This window comes from Megalops cyprinoides, chromosome 20 (assembly GCF_013368585.1).
Source record: "Megalops cyprinoides isolate fMegCyp1 chromosome 20, fMegCyp1.pri, whole genome shotgun sequence".
Taxonomy (NCBI): Eukaryota; Metazoa; Chordata; class Actinopteri; order Elopiformes; family Megalopidae; genus Megalops; species Megalops cyprinoides.
This window is the reverse complement of record NC_050602.1, coordinates 24,955,006-24,969,239: the sequence shown is the minus strand read 5'-3', so window position 1 is coordinate 24,969,239 and position 14,234 is coordinate 24,955,006. Positions and strand designations below refer to the sequence as shown.

At 46.2% G+C, this 14,234-nt stretch overlaps 1 protein-coding gene across 1 annotated transcript in view; it reads right to left on the bottom strand.

Annotated features, from left to right (window-relative positions):
• Positions 1-940: 940 nt before the first annotated feature.
• Positions 941-14,234, bottom strand: part of b4galt2 (UDP-Gal:betaGlcNAc beta 1,4- galactosyltransferase, polypeptide 2) — a 113,557-nt gene continuing 100,263 nt past the window's right edge. The window contains exons 6-7 of the mRNA XM_036554441.1: positions 9,149-9,253; positions 941-1,186 (exon numbers count right to left, since the gene is read on the bottom strand). Coding sequence (XP_036410334.1) covers positions 1,036-1,186; positions 9,149-9,253 — 256 coding nt within the window. The 3' untranslated portion in view covers positions 941-1,035. The remainder of the gene's footprint in view (positions 1,187-9,148; positions 9,254-14,234) is intronic.

Sequence of the window (14,234 nt, the reverse complement as noted above, 5' to 3'; positions counted from 1 at the left end):
CCAGTGTCACACAGCGAGGGTCCCTCTGTTTCCTGGCCCCTCCAGCCTGAGCAGCTAGCGGAGGCGGTCGTCCTCAGACCGGGCGGACCGGTGAAAGGGTCCATTCCTATCACCGAGTCTGAGTCACAGGCCGGTGTGTACGAGGAGGCCACCCCAGCCAAAAAAAAAAAAATCCTCTGTTTTAATTCACCCTAAAGCAGGTCTGTCAGGTCCTTAGACCTGTGTATCCACTGCCAGGCCAGCTGTGTCCACTTCCTCAAACCCTTTGAAACAGAGTCCTGTCCGCTGGCAAACCAAATTCCTCGTCTGGAAATTGGAGCGACTGCTTGGTCCAGGTCCCAGGCTAAGGTGAGATTGGAGCCGTCCCACACTGGCGCGTTGATTGACCGTTAATCGTTGGGATATGGGAACCAGAAGCACTGCGCTGGTGCAGTAACACATTCATTTCCCCAGGTGTGCTATCACTGTGGGAATGTAATTAAGGGAAGGGGCAAAGGCCAGTCTTCCTTTGAAGAGTAGTCATCTGCGTTAATGTCTGAGATAAAGGTGATCTGGAGCGACCTATTGAATTAAGCAGCGGTGTGACCAGTGTTATCTGGACCGGAGTTGCGCCTGTGCCGAACGCTCTACCGCTCCCTCACCGCAGTGTCGCGGAGGGGGGGGGGGTCGCTCTGTGGTCCCTTTCGCCGGCCCATCCCAGCCGCTGCACGTACGCACGCGTGTCAGGAATGTGTACGTGTGTGACACCACAAATTGCATCACAATGTGGGGGGGGTGGGGGGGGGCACGCTTCCTCTCAGTGCAGGACAAACCTGCACAAACAGTTCCTCATCAAGAGGGCGGTCCCAGCTGAGTTCATACCTGGAGAGGTGACTGGCCCTGTTTGGGTGGGGAGGGGGATGGGGGGGGGGTAGTTAGGCTTACTTTTCAGGGTGGGAGGGGGCCAGAGGGCTTCCTGGCAGAGAGAGGGTGTGTGGATTGGGGGGGAGGGAGGTGCCGCGGGTGCAGCTCAGTCCGTCTTTGGATGCCCAAACGCTACCCCCTCATGGGCCGGGGCGGGGGCTTGCCGATCTCTACGGAGATATTGGTATAAAGGGGGTACTTCTTAACCTGGACGAGCCGGTAGGCGAGTGAGCTGATGCCGTCCTTTCTCATAGTGTTCTTGGTGTTCTGGATCTTGTTGAACCTGAGAAGACACGAGAGTAACACACACTCCTTACCAAAATGATCATTTAATAACACATGAATTATTTTTTTATGTATCAGCGCACAGTAAGTTCAGTAAACGTTACTATAGTTATACTGCCAAAAATTGTCTCTTACGTTAATCAATAACGTTGGTTAGTAGTTTATCATCTGGTTAGTAGCTAGCTAAGCTGTAGCTAAGTAATAGTGATAGGTATAGTGAGATAGGTGAACTGGTGACCTAACATTACATAGCGAACAACAAAAACTTACCTTCCTGTTATAATAAACCTATAATGATAAATTATGTGTACCGGCAGCACCATTTGGATGGCTATGTGTGATTTTTTTTTATAGACTACACAAAAGTACAACAGCTATGTTCACCTTCTCCTCCTCCGTGCAACATTATGTGCCCGTACCACCGAAAGGTATGATATTGAAAAGAAAACACTTGAACTCGTAACATACTACAAATGTAATTATTAATGGTCGCATACTGGGTACCACACTGAAAAATAGCATGTAGTATACAGTATATACTTGTGTAGTACGCAGTACACAGTATGCAGTAGGCGGTTCTGAATACAGCCACTGCGATTTCTGCAGCGTACTTTTTGTGTCATGTCCTGCCTCCTGCATGCTCTACCCAGGAGCCGCCCCTCACCTAAACCAAACCGGAGTATTTCCTGTAGGTGAGAACGCGTCTGTCACAGACAATCTCCTGTTGTGTGCTACATGTGTGAAAGGGCGATTCCGGCCAAGTTCAGGACCTGATTCTCCGAATCTTGTGCGGTGTTCATATGTGAAAACGGCTTATGTTACTCCAACTGGGGCTGTCCCTCCAACTGTACTTTATTCTGGTTTCAGAGTATTCCCACAGTGGCCAGCAGATGGTGCTATGATCATATCAGACCAGATACCTCACCCAAGCATAACTTCTCCCCATGTCCTTTCCAACAGCGTCATACAGTGAGTAGCTACACAGGTATCTGAGAACTCTCCCTCCACCTCCAGACTTGCCTACTGCTTAAATTAAGAGAAGAATTCATTCTTTTTTTTTGTCAGACACGCAGGCAGCACAAGGCTTACCGCGAGTCCTCCAAAGGGCATTACAGCTGTGACTGTGTGATTGCCTCTCAGCAGCCGTACTGGGGGAGGAGAGAGCATCTCCGCCTGCAGCTCCACCAGCCCGCCACACGCCGCGCAGCCTGTCAGGGCTCTAAATGAGATCGCTCTTCCTGGCCCTTTTCCGTCGAGCGCAGCCAATCAGAGCACTTAGCAAGAGCGTGACGGACCGTTGCTAGCCTGGCAGGTGAGACCCGTTGGAGGCAGGGGGTGGGGGTGGGGGGTTGGGGGGTACAGCAGGAACGCCCATTCGAAACACTCTGGCCGAATGACACAGCCCCGCTGTGTGGTCCGTCTAACAAGGCGAACGTGACAGTTGCGTAACCGTTCCTTCAAAAAGGCCAACAGCCGAGCAGAATGCACGGCACAACATTCATCTCCGAGTAAGCAGGACTTAATGCGTGTACTCCATCATTACTCAGTGCAAATGCATTCATCAGTGCTGTCCCAGCTCTTTGGAGGGGGGGGGGGGTGTGGACCGGGACCAACCTCAGCACTCCTGCTTACATACAGGGGAGACATGGAGGGGGGTGGGACGAAGTACAGCACTTAATGTTAAACAAGTCAACTAGAAGTTTTCCTGATTTATGTAGTGGTATCCACTTATAAATCAGCCAGCCAGCCAACAAAGGCTATTACTGTGTCCAAAGATTATGATTTACGAATACACATTGAATGATATTACCGCGTGGAATGGCTCATATTCGGCAAATTAATATTCATGAGCTCACGCAAGCCAGTGCTAACTAAATATTTGAAATATTGATGAATGGCACCCTTTCCTCTTTCAGTGAGAATAATGTCTCATTACCAGGGCACAACTCTTTCTTTAATACCCTCCCTGACACGGCGAAGCGGTGTCGCCGTAGCGGTGGCCGACGTTCATCAAGCCTCACCGAGACACACAAGGCCCGCCGGAGCCTCGGAAAATGCCTCCAATCGCGCCAGAGGACTTTCAAAACCTTGCAGGCCTCGTTTGTTTTGTGCTGCAAGGACTTGATGAGACGTAAACCTCCAAACTGGTTTTCCACTCTTAATTCATTTATCAGCGCCTGCGGTCTAATTTCATCATTTACTTACATCCTCAGCAGCACGGGAGCAGGGGACTTATCCGGGACTGTGTTGGACACACCGTTACGCCGGTACATAACAGCCGCCTGCTTGCAGCTGTTAATAGTTGTCGTGATGGTTTCTTATTGACTTACAACAGAAAAATTCGGTCCCTCGTCAACATCTCTCCACAGCATAGGACCACAACATCAGTCACTTAAATTATTGAGCAACCAATCGTTATCGCAGCTGGCGCGGGAACGACCCTGCGCCGGGACAGGTATTGGGATGGCCGGGAGGTGGGCGCAGGGGGAATTGTGGGTAGGCTCATGTTTCTGGTGTCTGTTCGCCGGCCTCTCTGAGAGTGAGCGGAGGGCTCTGCTTACCGCGATGCGCTGACAGCTCCGTGCATCTTTTATGAGCCGAGATGACACCATGGAAAAGAAATGCTTGGCCGAGCACAGCGATCCGGGACGCGACGCTTTTGTTTTTTGGCTCAAAATGAAAGGGTTGAGCGCCTGCATATCAAACTGTGGGGTCACCAAGCAGGCGAACCACTCCACAGGAAACGCAATTGACAGCAGGGTGGTTAACGACAAGACTGTATTTTCTTTCTGACTGAAACTTCCTTTTTTAAGGGGTCAAGCACTGTCGTTCAGTAAAGATTACTGTCACGCTTTACCTATTCCTTATTATCGTTTTTTCTAGGAGTAATGGTAGAGCCTACACTGGTGTATGGCTGATATAACATATAGCAAGCAGGACATAGAAAAAAAATCCAAGGGAGGTTTCTGAATAGAGCTCCGCTCCTCCCCGTTTAAGATCTTTAAGAATCATCTATGGCCTCAAACTGAATTTTGTCACCTTAGCGGAAAATGTCCATCATGCAACTGTATCAGAGCCGGGACAGGAAGTAAAGCGGCTCTGAGGGACATGCACGGAGGAGGGCTAGGTATTTGTCACACAGACGGGATCCTTTCGTACCCCGCCTCTGATTTATTGATTTTATTACGCCATCTCCAGCCCCTGCCGCGGGTCTGCTTTGTCTATGCATCTCAATCGGTGTCACCTCGATGGGCCGTTACTCCTGCCATATGGGGCAACCTGGCCTCGTAAACATTGAGCTGGAAAACAATCCCCTGACATCTCAGCCCCCTCAAAATGCTGAGTTTCAGCCGCGGAGGCCATTAACAGGAACTTCAATTAAGAGCGTGCTTTTATGTTTCCCTAGCGCAACGCATGCCCCCATTGTATTGGCTGCGGCTTGATTATTTCTGTATCTCATTTCCTGTTGTGGAAGAAAAGCACACTGAGGCCTGAAATAGTGTGCCATTCCCAGAAGACTTTGCAACATTATCAACGAATGGCAGAATTATTACCGTGCCATAATATACAGAAAAACACGACGATTCTTGAAAAATTGAAAGAAAGTTGCTACGAACATTGAAGAAGTCGCTGTATATAACCAGGTGACATCATATCCAGCCTGTATGGAAATACAGGACAGCTGGATAACAGTCCTGGACCACACTTTCAGAACAGCTGGAGTGCTAATGAATGGTCAAAAAAACATTCTTTTCAACAGCAAGCTGTTTCCAGCACTATGCCCGGATGCGTATCTGATCACAAGGTTTTAGTCTTTCGAGATGGAATCAATTTTGTCATTTCATGATGCAGAACATATTTCCAAGTGGATATTACAACACAGGAGATAAAGATTTAGTGACCTTGCAGCTCTACTGAACCTTACATCTGAAAGAAATGGACGCCATATGGTCCAGGGAACTGCATTTTACAAGGGCCCACCCGAATATTATGATTATTAAGATTATTCTTAACTATCCTGTTCTTAATATGTGTACATAACATACGTAACGTAACATAACACATACAAAACAGCTAGCATTGTCCAGAAAAAAATTATGTCAGAGAGAAGGGCTGCTAAATGCATTCATGGTTTTTAATGTGCACAAAAACCTACACCACATTATTTCTTCTGCTAAAGGTATTGTGGTATTGGTCTTAATACCACTCTATTTATGATTAGCACTTATATATTATGAGCAAATACAAATGCATTATTCCCCTGTTTACTCACTAGGCCAATTTACTGTCAGAAGTATGAGTGAGTGATACTGAGTGATATTGCTCTGCTTTGATTTTACTTAGCTGACATTAAGCTGTGGATTACCCGCGCATCTGTGCAAATTCTCATCAATTACAGTGAGAACTGTATTACACGTTCACACTACATTACCTTTGTAAAGGCTTGTAGGTACAATCTCGAATGGTTGGTTTACATCACAAAAAAGTTGCGTCTTCATCCGGAGAGAACAAAAGAGAACGCTGATGGCTGAGAGTAATGGCCTCTTAATCAGATTTCAGCTACGCGGGATGGGTATTCACAGAGGATCAGCGTCACTCCATTCACCTGTCACCAGCGCAGACATAAACAAACACGCCATGCCTCCCCAATCCCTGCCAGAATGCATGCTTACGGAGGACTTATTATCAGCGCGTTTCAACTCATTAACTCCAGCAACACAGAACAATTCATTTCCCCGTGCACTTCTCTCATTGCAGATGGAAATGAGTTTATCATGCGCTTCAAAGTTTTTTTTTTTTTTTCCCCTCTCTCCCTTTTCAAAGTGCACTCATTACCGCCATCGTCTGGGGCACTTGTCTGAATGACGGTGCTTCTCCCGCCTTTTATCTTTGCCCAGTTAAGTGTGAGGGCGCGGACAGCCAGCGTGGCTCGGAAATGTGGAGCGGTTTAAACAGCTGCCCGTGGCCCTTGTGCCCGACGATCACGGTCGGCGCCGACTCCCTTTCGAGAGCCATCGACTGGTCTGTGCCGATTTCGACAACGCTGTCCTGTTCCGCCACGATTGCGGGCTAAATTGCCTCTCCACCATCGAGCTCTTTGCTCTTTGTAACAATTCAAAATAAGAGCGCGGCATAAAAAGACGGGGCTATTGATCACCCTGTTTAGAGGCATTGATGAGGAGCCCTTCCGTGCAAGAAAGGCCCCTCTTACTAGCATATGAAAGACTGCTGGCAGCTCTCTCCAACAGCTAATTGCGGGGCAGTATCTGACCGGACAATCTATAGAAGGCAGGGGCTCAGGGTCAGAGCAGCCAGTGAATTAATATACAATCAGAGGTATATTTCATACAAATATTTCATCTTTCTGTATTCGTGTTAACATAAATTGGTTCACGCGTACACACATACACACACGTGCAAACACACACACACACACACACACACACACACACACACACACACACACACACAAACATATTCTGTGTCACTGAATTAAACATCAGCCGCATATAGATGCTAATTAAACAGTACACAACTTTCTTCAAGGTCTTTGTCAGCACAATTCCATAATCCCTCCAACATAACTGACCTTTTGACGTCAACAGGGATGCCGCAAAGGTGTCTGTTTGCACAATGACCTACTTGCATTTTTCACAGGATCTATCGTGCTTAACCAGATACATGTGGTCGCAAGCCTACACTGAAACAGTGATGATGAGTGGACACTTTCCCAGTACAGGCAGCTAGGTTCTGTGTCATTACACATACCTCTAACATAAACACACCTGGCCCAGCAGGTCTGGCACACAGAAAGCCCACAGGTGCAGTTCTATTAATTAAACACTGATCCAGACAGAACTTGCCACTGGGTACTCTATTATTCAACATTTCCATCCTATATAGACATAACAGGAAAATTAGCATTACCACGAACTACGTCTTCACGACAGTCAAGGTCAATTTTCCTTATATTTGCAGTAACTGATATATGTGAGCCACTAATTGTTCAATCATTTCAAGTACACTCTCCACTCAGATAAAAATAATAGCCCAGCTCTGACACTGTGACAGTTTTGGGTACTATCTGAATAATCTGTTTTTATTTCATTTGAATAATTTTACATAGAAGATGCTCTCATCTCCTCTAATGCAGCATTGTATGTGACATTATGGGTTATGTCAGAGCCGTTATTTATTTAGCATTAAATGAACTGGCAAGATATGCAAGCTGGTCCTGGATCATAGCCACTCAGGGTGTGTGGCGTTCCCTGTGTATGACAACAGCCACATACAGCTAAAATAACCAGGTGTGGCCCTGTCCGCCTGCAAAACTGTAGCTGAGGCTCATGTCAGGGGTAGGGGAGGGGAAGAGAGCACTGTGCATCCAATGAGCAGGTACTAAACCATATGAGTGATCTATCCATCAGTTTCGGTGGAGCATCACCACCCTGATCTTCCATTCTAACACCCCCTTTCCCCCACCCCTGAAACAGAGTTTATGTTTTTATTGTTTACTGTCATCCCCACAAGGGAAATTTGTCTTGTATCCCACAAAAAATATTAAGAATAGAAAAATAAACGCAGACCAATACCGCAATACAGAATAGCAGCTAGCCAGTGGCAGAAGTTTGTATTCACTGTTTTGTGGTTGAGTACGGTCAGATGAGATTTTCTCCGTCTTGAGAGGGGCGTTTTAGAGGACTGATCGCACCTGGCGTAATGGTGTTCAGATTGCCAGTGCAGCAGGGAAGGCTGCTCTTTTCGGGAGACGCCTGGCCTCCTGGCAGCTGCTGCGTTTTTTTCGCGTCTCGGTGAGATGTGAGGCAATGTACCGGCTGGTGAATGGCACACACGAACTCTGAGAGGACGTCCTCTTTGGAGAGTGACACAGGCTTCGGGAGGCCTCACACCGGGATAACCTGACTGAAACAAGCCTGTGAACTGTTTCGGAGTAAGCGTAGCTTCTCAGAAGTTACAGGGTATTTTTACAGGCATTTGCTGTGAGGGCCATTTGTGTGAATTTAATCTGAAAATAAAATGTACACTTCAAAAGCAATTATGCTAAACAGGTATAGGTATGACTCTCATGCATATCCCATTTTTCATTTTTCTTTGAACTAAAAGAAAATGGAAAAAAGGATACAGTTGCAACAGTGCAATTACTTACATCTGTTTACCAATATTAATCTGGAATAGTTATAGATCTATGTATTGGAAGCATGTATCCAGGGAAACATCATGTACATATTTGACATAGGAATTACTGTACATACCAATGCAAGCAGCCCGTTTCACAAACTGGTGAAGTAAGTTCAGATGCTGCTGCAAGTTATTTGAGCAAGTGCCAAACAATATTAACATCTGATTCTGAAGTAATTTCAGAAATTACAGAAGGTGGCCGTGCCTTCACACAATTCATCATCTGGCGTACTTTTGAGGGGAACAGTTCTCAGCTAAAAATTCAATAACTGCTTCTTTTCTGGCTGTCAGATTCTCCATTGTTAAAAAGTTTGAATGCAGCCATTCCGGAATGGCTGGAGAAGTTTAGTCTCCTAATATCGACAGTTGCTTTCAACAAGTATTTGTTAAAAGAAGAGCAACAACACAGCACTATCGTAAGGTGCTGTTATTTAATACTAGCCCAAAATGCACGGAGTGCGTTGTTTACATACCCTGCTCAAAAGCTGTGTCAAAACATGTATTTCAGCCTGTGTTCTTGTGGTCACGGGTCTTGTGCTCTTGACGCAAGCCCAAATGCAGCTACACAAGCCTATCATCTCAGGAACTGCAGAGCTCTGGTTGTAGTCTGTTGTACTGAGCGATGGAACTGGTGACTTGTTGAAGGAGCAGAAAGATCTGGGCTACTCCATGGGTGGGGGTGGAGCTGGGGCGGGGTTGGGGGTGGAGCTAGGGATGGGGCTGAGATTGGAGCTGGGGCGGGGCTGGGGGCGGGGCTCACCTCTGGGGGTTGGGTTCGTTGTGCTTGTCTCTTTCATGCTTGATCATCCTGTAGCGTCCAATCCGCACGTCCGGCCGTGACACCTTCATCCCATTCAGGGTGATCCTGCACAAAGAGGAAAAGCATACTCATACATCTAACATGTCACGTAATACACACAAAAAAAAAAAAAAAAAAAAAAAAACGGTCAACCTCCCTGCACTGCACTGGCACTGTAATACAAACATGGCGTATTTCTTGTCCTGTTATTCTGCTAAGATGCTTCACAACACGAAAATCAATCCCTGCAGCAATGGGAAGTGTGCTTTTCCCAGTGAGCGAGCTGCTGCTCGAAGGAGAAAAGTTCCAGTGCAGGTCCCATGTGGTGCAGCCATAACAGGACGATCATTAGCCGTGCACCAAGCAGAGATTCAGGGCACCGCTGCAGGTATCTCACAGCACTCTACAGGAGGGAAAGGTGCACTTAGTCCCCCCGTGCTGATTGACACCAATCAGTTCACCCCACTTCCAACCACAACATTTCTGCCATCCATAACTGTTTGGGTACGGTATACATGCATCCCACGTATAAAGCAGAGCCTTCACCTCCCCCTAGAAACTGAATGTTAATTGTGAAATGTTCAAGGGGCCATTTTCCTATTAATCAAATTCAAACTGACCAACAGAAGATCTTATCTCATCAACTTCATCAAATCTGTTAACTCTTAATTGATTGCTATCTTGTTCATATTATGTATGGAAACAGATCTATTGGCCAACAAGCCACACCTGCCTGATTGAAGGCTTATTAAATACAGGCCTATGGCTGGAGAGCGAGAAAGAAGCTCATTTTGTTCCGGCTGTTGGTTTGCTTAGGCTGGTTTCTTGTCTCTTTGTTTGTTAGATTTTAAAATAAATTTGTTTTTTGAACCTTTCTCTTTTCTGCTCATTTATGTGAAGACGTGTCGGCCAGCTTCTCTACACCATACATAACACAGTTCACACGGTAGCACTCTCAGGATCTGTTTACCCACGGAACATCCGAAAAAGCTCACTTCCTGTCAGCTGAGCAACTAAGACTGAACTAAGACTAAGCAACTAAAACAGGCTGAACAGAAGACCAGAAAACCCTTTTGGCACCTGGGGGACTGAAGCTGTCTGTTTCTTATTCAGATGTTTCTACAGTGTCATCAGACATCTGGTACAGAACTTCTGCAGTATTCTTGGCACACGGAAAATCTTGTTCTATGGTGCACTGGCAGGGTGCCTTATCTCCAGGGGAAGCCACAGGTAGCGCCGTATCACTGTGTTGACATTCCGACAGCAGACCAGGGTGTTAATAACAGCCGAATTCGTGGCGGGAAAGAGGTCAGACACTGGGTGCTCTCCTCGAAGCCGCCGGGTCGAGCTTAACATCGCACATATGGCAATTAGAAAACAAAGCCTTGGCAGGCGAGCAGGTGTCAGAGCAGGCGAAAGATTCCACTGGAAGAGCTCAGAAAAGCTTTCAGAAATCCGGTTCTATGCCTTCGTTATGCCCTTGATAAATAAACATCTGTGTAAGGCACATGATCAAGAGCATATATAGGCCAAAGATACGTGGGCGTGCAGGTGGGTACATGTGGTCGACTTACAATGATAAACCTGTGGAGAATCTGTTCTTCAAATGATCTGTACCAGTGGTTTAAAAAATGGATGCATGTGCATGTATGTGTTAAAAGCACATCTTATTCTCTCTTCACATGCTGAAGGGGGGAAAGGTAGAGGTAATGCCCAATGTTTAACTGCCATTCTAAAGGACACATTAATTAAAAATGCATCTACTAGAAAAGTTAGCTAAAATACCGGAAATCATACAGGCAATCATTTTACAAATGTTAATCAAAGTTACTATAGCTGTCTAACTAACTTAAAACAATATGTGCATCATTATGACATATATCTGGTAACATGTATTTTTCTCAGAAGAAAATTAAGTTCTGTATGCAGACACTATTTAATCAGATAGACTGCTAATTGTAGAGCTATCATTCTTTTTTCCTTATCTTATATTTACGTTATTTGATGTAAATACTCTCAAATGTTGGCTTATTTACGCACTTATTTCTTCTGATTATCTACCCTCCATTAGCCCATGTAAGTGGGACCTGACCGTACATACACACACAAACACACACACACATGCACAGAGAAAGAGAGGCACACGCCGATGTTCCTCTTGGCATATATAATGAACTGCAGTCAGAAGGTCTACCGTGAAGAGCCGCAGTCATAATCCATTGGCCTCAAATAAACAACCTTATTTTATTAAAGGCATTTTATATACATATATGTATCAGTGTCATGTGCATGCCCAGGAGTATGTTCACATGTCTGAATGAATGCATGTGCATGCGCATTTGTGCACGCATGCGTGTGTCTCCCCCTCACAAGCACAGTCAGCCGGATCCTCGTCCTCTATCTCGCTGCAGAGCAGTGAAGCCTGACATTGCTGTTCGTCTCTCCGGCTCTTTCCGCTGACTGTCAAACAATCAAACAGTGTTTCGGACTCATCAAAGCCTCATCAATCCGGATTAAAGCAAATGCCAAATGAACAGCAACAGCGACGGGGGAAAAAATGTCAGTCATGCAGAGAAAATACAGGAGGGCCGTTCTTTCGGCTGAGCCTGAGATCTCCTGAAGCCGGACTTTACAGCCTCTCAGAAAACAATCACATTTGTTTTAATCGCTGCGGCTTAGCGCTCCATTGCTTGAACAATCAGGCCATTATAATCCCCCTCCTTGGCTTTTTTGTTTGCGCACGCTTGGAGAAAAATCTTATGTTTGTCATGTGAGCATCACATTGCTCTGCGCGAGGCATCGGCCGCCTTTTCTGGAGGTCTCGGTTTCCGAGGAAATCTGTCGGAGAGATACGAGGGATTCTTAAAAAAAAAGATTATTGTTTAACAGCAGGACAGCTTTTCCATGAATAATGTACAACAAGGAACTCCCGCTTCTCCAGTGATCACACGGCCGGTTAGCTGACCCGGAAAAGATGTAAGGTGTTCGGAGGAGCGGTTGGAGGGAGAGTGAAAAGCAGGCAGAGGAAGATGCAGGAACCAGAGGGCAGCGATACCAGATGGGAGAGGAGAGCAAGGTCTCCTCGCTGATGGACAGGTTCAGGCTCAGGGCGCAAAGCATGCTGGGAGCTACAGAAGGAAACTCCACATAAAGGGAAGGGGATGGCAAAGGAAGGCCTACACTGTCTCTGCATGCTGTGACATCCCTCTCTTTTTTAAAGGTAACACTGAAATTATACAGTGACCTGCTCCAAACTCCCACGGCCAGGCAGTAATGATGGCAGGGCGCACTGTCAGCACAGGACTAGCCTTCCTGTACCTGTGCACTTCCTGCTCCACTGTAGGTCTTGAATGTGCTGTATGTGGCAACCTGTACCCCTGTGTGCTGCTGTCTTTTCCAGAAGATCCTCTAATCTCAACAGGCTATCGTGGATAAAATTAAGGATGAATGAATGAATGAATGAATGAATGAATGAAAGAATGAGATCATCAACCTCACCATATCCCTCTTTTTTTTTTTTACAAAAAGGCAAATTATGTTCTATGACGGGACGCCTGGTCCCAGCAAAAACCGCTAAACTTCTGTGGTCACTGGTTCCTAATTTGACGAAGATGCATCGCCTCTTAATGTGGTTATTAAATTAGGCTTACGCCCTATCGTCTGTGCAAATACAGGGACTCTCCTCGCTTTCATTTTCCCTCCTCGCACGCAACATTACACAGGCACGTTGTGATAAATTACGCTGGATCGTTCAGCCATCTGCTGTATTTTTGTTGATTTATTTTAGGTTGACGGTACGAGGCAACGGGCCTGAGAGTGCTACACCCAGATAAATATTCGTCTGCTTGCTTTGGTTTTGACGGTGAACTCTTCCATTTTGACCTTGGATTAATGTGGAAATTACGCAGGAACAGCACAATGAAACAAACCGGTCTTCCTCCACAGAAAGGGCAATTTAGTACCTTCATTCATCAGAGGGCTACCTCAGAAAGCCAGTTATCAAGGCCAGAAAAACTGCAAGGTCACTTTAAGTAAATTCTAGCCACACCAAATGCCTCATCTAAACAATCAAAGTGATACAAGTCGTTTTTGGCAATGGAAGCGGACTCTGTTAGAATGTACTGCTGAACACAGATAACACACTGGCTCTGTCGGCTTGTTGGCAGGGAGTTGCATTTCCATCTCACCCTGTGCCATTCCTGCGTGAATATACCCCATCGCAACTTCTGCAGTGAATTCATATCACACGCTTACGACATGCATCCACCTGCCCTTCTCCAATATTCATGATGGAAATCAGCCACATGGAAGAACTACCTCACTTTTCCTGCTGTAGTTTTATACACTTCAAACATTTTTACGGAGACTTTAATACTGTTACGGGAAGTGCATTAAAATGGTGACAATTTTCCACACTATGTGTTCGTAGGGGTTACAGTCTGCGGGATTTACAGGGGAGAGTGAAACCAGAATCAGAGCAGTATCCGAGCCCCTTAAAGGCCTTAAAAGCAGGAGAGCCCGGTTTCTATGAATAAATGCATGGCCGGTGAGGAGTCTGAGAGGGTCAGGCAGCGCTCGGAGCGGAGGAAGTGCTCACAGCGGAGTTTGTCAACAGAGGTAAGAGGAAACGATGCCTGACTCATGACTGCGGAGGGGAAGCCCGTGGTAAAGGATGGCTATTACAGCCCTGCTCAATGGCACATGAAAACACAGCCTAATAGTGTATCAATCTCCGGCACGTCCCCCTCCTTAGATCCGTTATATGCGCTGCCGCTGCCTCATAAAACATTACTAACATATTTCTGTCAGCTCACTTTGCTCAAAGACACACACTGACTACCAGCATCACTGTTGCACCCACTATACCGATAGCATGCATGAGACGCAGAGTATGACTGTGGGACAGCATGTACAGGTGACAGCATGTACGGGTGACAGCATGTATGACAGTATAAATAGCTGCTTTCATACATGCAACAGTATGTATGAATGAGACCATGCATGACTGATACTATGCAAAAGCGACAGCTGAATATGACTGGCAGTA